We start from the raw sequence: 9109 nt of genomic DNA on the forward strand, positions 1-9109 counted from the left end.
TCAGTTTAAACTGTTCATAATTTTACAATCATGTATCATTCTCTGGTCCAAAGATCAGTGTTCAATCCCTTTCAGTTCAACAACATGGCGTTTTTTTTTTTATTTTTTTATTCTTTTCTTTGTTTTTCTATCTGTTTGTTGAAGAAAAGCCTCAAAACAAGGACAAAACGCAGCTTCCACACACACACTCTCTCTCTCACACACACACACACACACACCACGGCACCTGTCAAAGACATTTTAAAAAAAAGGAGCAATAACACTAAAGTTAAAATATCAGCTCCTTTTTTTCCTTCTTCATCATCTTCTTCTTCCTCCAAAAACCTGCTCACCCTGTTTAAGTCTGCAGCCTAATAATGAACGCTCATTTACCTTTTTTTTTGTCCCTGTTTCTTTTTTTTTTTAAATACAAGGGCTAGAATGCACAGATTATATCTATACAATCAGGAGAAGAAAAAAAAAAAAGAGAGAGAGAAAACATTTACATTTATATATCAAAGGTAAAATAGGTTAGCGACCTGTGGCCATGCATTCACAGTCTAAATATACATGAGAAAGAAAAAAAAAACATTTGTAATAATATGTATATACATTAAAAACAGAACTTTTCAGTGCTACTAGCTAAGTCTGCCACTCAATTCCGAAGACGTCGTATTACTGAGAGGAAAAAAAAAAAAAAATGGCAACCACAGATTTTTTTTTCTTCTTAATCACATATTTCTTTGTAGAAAGGAACAAAAACATGTTGAAATGAGCTGACCTATATATTTACAAGAATACTGGTTCTAAATCAGTGTTTTCAAGTGAAATCTAATCGCTTCCCCCCACCCTTCTTCCCATAATCAAATAAAACATAATAATAATAAAATGTTGCAGGTCTGTTTTTAATTTATTTCTTAACGTTTTGGATAAGAAGTCACATCATTGTCAGGCACTTACTGCTCGAAAGGGTGACACGTTCAGGGACGCTTGAATAATACTGCGGTTTAAATACTACGCTGGCTAAGACTTGGAAATTGTATGACCTTTGACCTCTTTAACTTTATTTTTTATTTTTAGAGGAAAAGAAGCTTTTATGTGCAATTACAAAAAAAAAAAAAAAAAAAATGCTTCTCAATGCGTTTGGAGCAACCTATTTCCAAATTTCTTTTCTTCTAGTTTTTAAATAACAGCATGCTTTACTTGTTTTTAATTTCTTTCTTTCTTGTTTATTCATATCCAATTTAAGAAGTGATGCCATGACATTAAGAGCTGAATGAAATCAGGGGGCACATTTTTGCCAAACAGTTTAAATTGTGTTCTGCGAGCGTCCAATGATGATCCCAATTGATAAGAGGCTTTTAATGGAATAATAATAATATTATTAATAATAAATGTAGCTTCATAAAAAAAATGTTTCAATGAAGTTAAACATCCAATTCTTAGTTCCCCGCCTAAAAATTGTGAATAAGTGCGCTTGCAGCGTTAAGCCCAGATCACATATTCTCCTATTGCTGTGGTTTTAATTCTGTTTAGAACTAAGGTTTTTATTCTTTACATTATTTCACCATTTCAAAATAAATCGTAAAAAAGAACACCACCTGTATACTACAGAAACCACCGGTTTGTAACCAGAAAGGAGGAACAAAGAAAGTACAAAAACACAGCTAGATACATGGACACAGGACCAAAAGAATAAAATAAAATAAAAGTCAGGTGAATTTTTTTTTTCCCCTTTCTTCAATTTTTTTTGTCTTTTTATACCCACATTTTTCTATTTTTAAATGCACTTAATACTTAAAATTTCCTCATAAGGACAACAGAATCCCTTCTCCCCTCTTCTCTTGTTTTTAAAGGATTTCTTCTTTCATTATTAAAAAACAACAACAACAAAAAAACAGGTGAACTGGAGCTTGTATTTTGAAAGTTCAGTGGATGTCTTAATTTTTCTTTCTGTTTTTTTTTTTGTCGGGGTAAAGAGGAGGGTGGGGGCAACGGGGGGTGGTGGTGGTGGTGGGTGGGGGGGTGTCACAGTCTTTAATGTCTTTCTTCATAAAAGCCAGCCCCGTGTAACAGCCGGGTTTTTTTTTTTTTTTTTTTTCTTATTCCTTCCACAAAAGCAGCTATAATCATTGTAGCCCCCTCCCCGGGTTTTCATCAGTCCCTCCACCTTTTGTTAGTCTTTCGTTTTTACTGAATTGACATGTAAGGCCAGTTAAAACTGCTCCCGGACAGCAACATATCCCTGATGAGAGTTTCAATGGGGGTTTTACCTACCAATCGGACGAAAAATAACTGTTCTATGACGGAGGAGGAGACGGTGCGGAGGGAGGGCAGGCGGAGTAACAACTTCCCGAACCGAGTCGGCTGGTTGGGGTACTGGCTCCGGACATATTCCTCCAGGGCGCACTGGGACTTCTCCTGCAAACTTTCCACATGGGCCACATCTGAGAGGCCACAAGCATCTGAGAGGTGGGGGAGGAGGGGGGAGGGAGGGAGGGAGGGGAAGGGGTGGAAAGCAAATAAACATTAATAAACTGTTTCTCTCACCAGGAGCCTGTATTCCCATTGAGGTGATGATAGCTGTGCAATAATAATAATAATAACATTTAATGAATTATAAAGGCACGTTATAAATCATATCAATTAGAGCAGGTGAAAGTTGTTTTACATCTGATTGTAATTTCATCATTTGTTCACAATTAAACCGATTTGATCCTTCCACTATCCCACTTTTTTTTTTAAATGTCCTCCTCCTCCTTTTATTATTATTATTATTATTATTATTATTATTATTATTATTTCTTCCACGTTACATCTCTGGATTTAAAAGTAAATAATTGAGCATATTCATATCTGAACGCTGAGTCTTCCTCAGTCAGGAGGAGGGAGAGAAGGAGGAGGAGGAGGAGGGGGAGAGAGAAAGACAGCGAGACCTACTGACCTTTAGTGAGCTGAGATTTAGCTGGGAAAAAAATGGTGGTGGTGTGTGTGTGTGTGTGTGGGGGGGGGGGGGGGGGGTATAGCCTACGGAATATCCGTCATATTATACCGTCAGAACAAGTAAATGTGTATCTGCTGCTGCGATGTGGGCGGCAGCTGAGGATGTGCCAGGAGCACATGTACGCGCCTCGGATAAGTTTGTAAAGTTTCTGCATGACAACAAGCAGCAGCTAAAGTAGCAGGAAAAAGGCGTGTCAGTGAATGCAACACACGCAGCTCATGTTCACGGAGACAGATTCAGTCCCGCTGGGCCCCAGAACAGAAGAAGAATCAAACCCAATCACCTGAAATGGGACTTTTTTTTTTTGAGCCAACAAGTTCATATAAGTGAGGAGAAGAGCACGCGCTGACGTCATCTCATCGCTCAAACGCTGCACTTTTATTATGAATAATGTTTTATTTTAAATGCTGCTTTAAGGCTGCGGCAAACTTTGCAAATATGAAACAAAACAAAACAGCTGGGAAGTTCGGGGTCATGACCCCGTCCTGGAGCAAGTCCAGGAAGAAGTGCATGAAGCCTTGAAGGCGCGTGAGCGTGTTTTTTAATTTTATTTCTGCAAATAAAAGATCAGCCTCTCCTGTCACCGCTCATCATCACGTGCACTATTAAAGACACTGCGTGGCCACATATGTGCAATTACTGTGTGGCTTCTGCATTGCTTTTTCTCTACCCCCCCCCCCCCCTCCCCAAATGACAGAAACCTTTGCATGCTCTTAAGCACAAAAAGGATATTGGGCTCGTCTTTTTCTTTTCTCCCTTTCCCCCCCTGCACCCCTCCCCCCACCCCCCCACCCCCTCAGAGCCTGACATCATTTATATCTGTCATTTCCTACAAACAAGACTCGGGCTTCAAACACATTGATGAATGGCTGCAAGTGTAAGAAAATCATCTGCAGGGTTCTCTACATTAAGATTATTTTTAATTCTACCTGCTGCTTTGCATTGATTTTGTATTTCCCAATCAATCAATCAAACTGCCAGGTTATTTGTTGTGTTGTAAACATAAATATAATTATTGGTGACTTCATCCTTGTGCATTTGTCTAAATGAATAATTTCATATTCATCCAAAAGATTTTGACCATAAAGACAAATATTTTAAGGAGGCGTGTCTGACAGAAGCAACAGCTTGAAGCAGGTCACAGTGTTTGTGATGTGCGTGCGCGCAGGTTAGTGACGTGTCTCTGAACTTGAGCGTGCCAATGTCTTACCTGTGGTGAAGAGCACAATGGCCTTTAAGCAGCTATATTCAGCAGAGTCAACGTGCAAAGCTTTGAGCTTCTCCACTTGCTCCTGGAAGATCCTAATGTGGTCCATGAAGGCCACCACTCTGTCCGCGGACATGGGGGAGGCGTGCAGGCCAGCGGCCGCCAGGAGCGGGGCCACATGCAGGGGCATGGAGCACTGCGCCGCGTTGAGCACGAATAACTCACTCCACGTCAACCTCAGCAGAGCCACCTGGTCTGTGATCTGAAGGTCTGGGAAGAAGGGAATATTCCTGGCCCACTCCACGGCGCTGAATAGCATCCTGGCCGCGAGTTCGCAAATGTTCTCGATGCCCATGATGTTGTTGGGCTGCATGCACTGGCTGCCATAGCGGGACGTGGGGTAAGGCTCCGCTCTCAACAGAAGAGAGATATATCCGGATAAGTAGGAATGGCAGTGGAGTGGGTCTCCATTTGTCAGGGCGAACTGACCGTGGTGTGGCTGCGTGGGTGGCACCCGTCCCCTTTGCACGGCTGCAGTAAAAAGAGAAACTACAGATATTGAAGCCTGAATTCTACAAACCACTTAGAACATTTAGGGTACACTTTATATTAAATACTCAAAATTAATTATGTGAACACACACAGCATAAATGCTATAATCACAGCACACTCTCACACACATTTAATCCACACCACCTTTATATTAATAATAATAATAATAATTATAATTATAAAATATATCACGTTTTTAAACAAAAATATGACATTTTGCACTGAACTCAGTCACTTTGGCTTTAAAAATGATCTCATCCAGCAACATTAGCAGCCTGTGAGGGGACACAAAGAGGCACATTGCATGTTTAACCCACTTAGCAATTCAGCTCGTTCCACTGGCACACACGCGCGCACGCGGCCTGCTCTGGATAAAACTACAATTTGGAAGCATTTCCTGTTTTTGTTTCGCCACGTTTATTTGTCTTTTTTTTTCCGCGCAGCTTTGGCGTGCACATGCTCCTGCTAACGACAGCAGCCGGGCTAGATAATAGATGGAGCCTGAGCGGAGCACGCGCGCGCTCTCTCTCTCTCTCCTAATTCGCCATAATAGCGCATGCAGGAGGCAACGATTTGTTTAGACCCGGACGCGTTTCCACGCGTGAGTCGGTGCGTCTTTAGCCATGAGCGGGGGAAGGGGGGGTGGGGGGGATTTGATATTTTATTTAACTATTTATTTATTTTTTTGGCTGGGGTGTGTTGAGCTACATGTAAATACACAGCTTAAAGCTCCCCCCCACCCCCCACCCGTGTCGACCACAACACAGCGGCTCCATTGCTCCGCTCCTCGCGCACCACCCTTGACGGGGGAAAAAAAGAACAGACTATGGTGGGCGACATGATAAGTGTGGGAGCCAACACGCACACACGCACGCATAAATAATAAGAAAAACAAGAAATCCCAATACCTTCCCGTCTCATGCCGACTTTAAGGCATTTTTTGAGGCGGCAGTATTGACACTGATTGCGGTGGTGCTGGTCGATTGGACAATTCCTGTTGGCGCGGCACGTGTAGGTGAGGTTCCGCCGCACGCTCCGCTTGAAGAAGCTCTTGCAGCCCTCGCAGGTGAACTGGCCGTAGTGCTTGCCGCTGGATTTGTCCCCGCACACCACGCACTCGATGTGCTGCGGCTGCTTCTCCGACTGCTGCGTCGTCTGGTTCGTCGGCGTGGACTGCGCGTTGTTCGGGGGTCCCTGCACGGGGGTCTGGGGGGTCGGAGCTGCGATCTGCGAGGCTGTCAGGCTCAGCTGGCCCGGCTGCGGGGTGGGCAGGGACAGTCCGCCTTGGGTTTGCGAGGAAAGGGCGCCTTGGGTGTCAGCCACATCGTCCTGGGAGCCTCTCCACGCTACCATTGCCATATCTATGAGTCAACGGAGAGAAACTTTTTGTCTGCCGTTTTGGTGTCGCGGTGGAGGATGTCTGGAGGAAACTGGGACTGAGGAGCCGGACACGGAATGTCCAACACAGCCGACGGTGACTTCACTCGGGATCTCCGGGACAAGTGTCGGATTTGTTGGTGCTGGAGGCGCCGGGAGGCACGTTCTTCTCCCTCTTCGTCTTCGTCTTGTTCTTCAGAGCTGACGCGATGGCGAGCGGAGCGGCTGCCTTGCGCTTAGAGGCCAAGTCCAGGGGCGCTTCCAGTCAGCCATCCAGTACGCCCATCAATGAGGGAAGGTGGCTTCAGTGTCTCAGAAAGAATCAACCGAGGTAGCATGGACTGTTCAGAGGAGGATGGAGCCGGCTGAGAAGACCGCTCCCCACAGCAGCAGCAGCAGCAGCAGCATGAAACAATTGGTGAGCAGCTTATTATCAAGTTCCAGCCCAAGTCTTGGAGAAAACTGGTTAAGATAGGGAGGGGGGGGTGGTGGTGGTGGTGGGGGAAGCAAATCTTCCCCTTTTTTTCCTCCTCGTGTTGTTGGCGCCAGCAACGCGCGCAAGATGATGCCAAATGTTTGGAGAGCTTGGGAATATGAAGGCAACTCTCCCTCAGCGCAAAAACAAACACAACAAACAAAAAAAAAGCACTAAAGATCACAACCTGCAAACAAAAACCTTCTTCCGTGCGCTGGAAAATAGTCGGAGAAGGGAATGAAAGTGATGAAATATGTTAAAAAGGCGGAGGTTAGGAAGTGATTTGCGATTGGTAGGAGCCGGGCTGGCAGAATGCTTTCTCTCTGATCAGCTCACTGAGCTCTCTATATAGTGAACTTTGACACGACTGCTGCAACTTAGCACACGTTACCATGGAGATGGGCTGCCATATAAGGAAGGAGAGTGCGTTTGACTGGTCAGAGCTCGGGGACCGCCCCCTGAACCCCATTGGCTAGTCGGCACTTGTGCTACTTGGTTCTTTGCCAGAGAGCCGGCGCGGAGGTCGAGAGGGCCGCTTGGTCCTAAAGAGAGACGTGTTCAGAATATTTTCTCAACTCGCCCAGACAGTAAAAGAAATATCAAGCCTGTAATCGCATTTACATGAGAGAGAGGTTTTACTCATATTGCACTGCAACTGCAGTTTGCAAAATAAGCAGGCTGCCTGAAACGAGTTGCACGAATTCTCTACATCACAGAGTTGATCTTTTTTTTAATATGTTGGACTGAACACCTGAGGAAATAATAATAAGTCAAACCCACTGTATGCGACTGTTCATGTTATTTCAGAATAAGTGCACGGAAGCCTCGCATATAAAACTGCGAAAAATATATAATTTTATTAAGAGTATTTGGAATTTTATTTAAGCTCCGGGGGGGTGGTGGGGGGGGGGGGGGCTGACAAAAGGACAGAGACTATAGAGCCAAAAAGAGGATAATTCCGCACGCCTATCATTTATTTCTATTAAGACCAAAGCTCAACAAAAAAAAACATGCCTTTCTTTTGTGGTTTGTGCAGCGATTTCTTCACAACATATGCTGTGAGGGATGCTGCATGATAGACGGTGTCAGTATTTAAGAGTTTGATGGACATCAGCTTCTTCCAGCTCTTCAAAAATGCAACGAATCTGCTGCATTTTGACCAAACACGCTGTCAAACCTGAACTGCAGGAGAAAAAAAAAAAAAACTTTCAGAGATGAACTTCCAGCCAGGTCACTGTGTTAGCCGACAGAGATCCTCCTCCTCCTCCTCCTGCTCATCTTGCATTGTCTCAGTGTAGTACAGTATATGGGCGCCCCCTAGCGCATGAAATGTTCTCGCTTCAAATAAGATCCAATTTAGAGGAGCACAGCCTCAGTCTCGTCTCTGTCATGGAGCAGCACTTTAAACTCATGGCGCTTTTAATTCTGTTTAACATCACCTGGACGGCACAGCTTAGAGACAAAGAGAGAGTTGCCAAAGCTGGATTTATCTTTTTTTTTTTAAATATCATTCGATCTCAGCGGTGGTTTTAAAGTTATTTAGACCCAATCTAATCTCGTTCTGAAGCAACATATATTTTACACACATGACGGGTTTTTTTGTTGTCGGTTTTGTTTACAGATGGAGAAAGAATCTAAAGACTCTGCAAGATATCGACTCTTCCATGGATCCGGTTTCACTTAAATACATGGTAAGTATTTATTTATTTTTGTTTTATCATGAGGACTATGGCGACGTCTTTCAATGCGGGAAATAAAGTTATTCTGCCGCAAAAGTCCCTATAATAAACACCCCACGGTGCGCAACGACCGATCATCTCCGCTACAGTTTATTTCAGAACGACTCAAGTTTGCAGCGTGTTATAAAGTTGTGATGCGGGTGAGGCTGCAGGCTCGGAACAACACACCTACCAAAGGCAAACGCTGCTGGCTCGTCCGGAGCAGGATGCATCTTCTCTCTGATTCAGAAGGGTTTTAGCTCAGGACTGAAGCTGCCAGAGCTTCCTCTCCAACCGAGCGCGCGGGGTGGTAGTGGTGGTGGCGGAGGTGAGGGAGGGGGAGGTGGGGGAGTGGATGGACGCGAGAAGCTGTTTATTGTAAACCTGCAGTGAGCAATGAAAAACAACAGCAACAACAACAACAACAAAAGCACAACAAGGCAACTTTTGCAAAGAGCCTGAAAACAAAGAGAAGAGCTGATTGACGTCACGTGACGCTGAGACTTGGGGAGAGGACGAGGAGCTGTGGTCAGACTGCAGCCGGAGCTGTGCTGAGCTGCACCCCCCCCCCCCCCCACACACACACACACACACACCCTCATTTAGAAATGCGGCCAAAGCGCGCTCGTACACGCCGCTGCCTTGCTTTTTGTGGGCTATTGAGGAGGGAGGGAGGAGGGAGGGTGGAGGTGCAGGCAGAACGTAAGACACCTGTCTTATACTGGGGGGCGAGAAGATGTGCGTTCCTAATTCTTAAAACGAGCTGGGGAGCTCTTAAAAAGTTAATCTTAATTGTT

At 44.6% G+C, this 9109-nt stretch overlaps 1 protein-coding gene across 3 annotated transcripts; it reads right to left on the bottom strand.

The window, feature by feature from the left end:
• Positions 1-292: 292 nt before the first annotated feature.
• nr2f2 (nuclear receptor subfamily 2, group F, member 2) lies at positions 293-8548 on the bottom strand. 3 transcript variants are annotated; one of them, XM_037683511.1, is made up of 3 exons: positions 8506-8548; positions 4194-4721; positions 293-2444 (listed from the first exon to the last, which is right to left on the bottom strand). In XM_037683511.1, the coding sequence occupies exons 1-3, from the start codon at positions 8543-8545 to the stop codon at positions 2170-2172; spliced, it is 843 nt and encodes a 280-aa protein (XP_037539439.1). In that variant the 5' UTR covers positions 8546-8548; the 3' UTR covers positions 293-2169. The 3 variants fall into 3 exon arrangements, with proteins under 3 accessions (XP_037539439.1, XP_037539438.1, XP_037539437.1); XM_037683510.1 differs by lacking the exon at positions 8506-8548 and adding an exon at positions 5651-6933; XM_037683509.1 differs by lacking the exon at positions 8506-8548 and adding an exon at positions 5651-6933 and having other exon boundaries at positions 4194-4739.
• Positions 8549-9109: the final 561 nt, after the last annotated feature.

The sequence above is a fragment of the Nematolebias whitei genome, chromosome 10 (genome assembly GCF_014905685.2).
Source record: "Nematolebias whitei isolate Nwh7 chromosome 10, NemWhi1, whole genome shotgun sequence".
Lineage (NCBI taxonomy): Eukaryota > Metazoa > Chordata > Actinopteri > Cyprinodontiformes > Rivulidae > Nematolebias > Nematolebias whitei.

Bases quoted from the DNA above. Each gene is read 5' to 3' on its own strand.
- nr2f2 (XM_037683509.1), bottom strand. From the start codon at position 6,101: ATGGCAATGGTAGCGTGGAGAGGCTCCCAGGACGATGTGGCTGACACC. The intron at 4,740-5,650 runs GTATTGGGATTT...CAATATCTGTAG, and splicing joins AGTCGGCATGAGACGGGAAG to TTTCTCTTTTTACTGCAGCC. The intron at 2,445-4,193 runs GTAAGACATTGG...CCCACCTCTCAG, and splicing joins CATTGTGCTCTTCACCACAG to ATGCTTGTGGCCTCTCAGAT.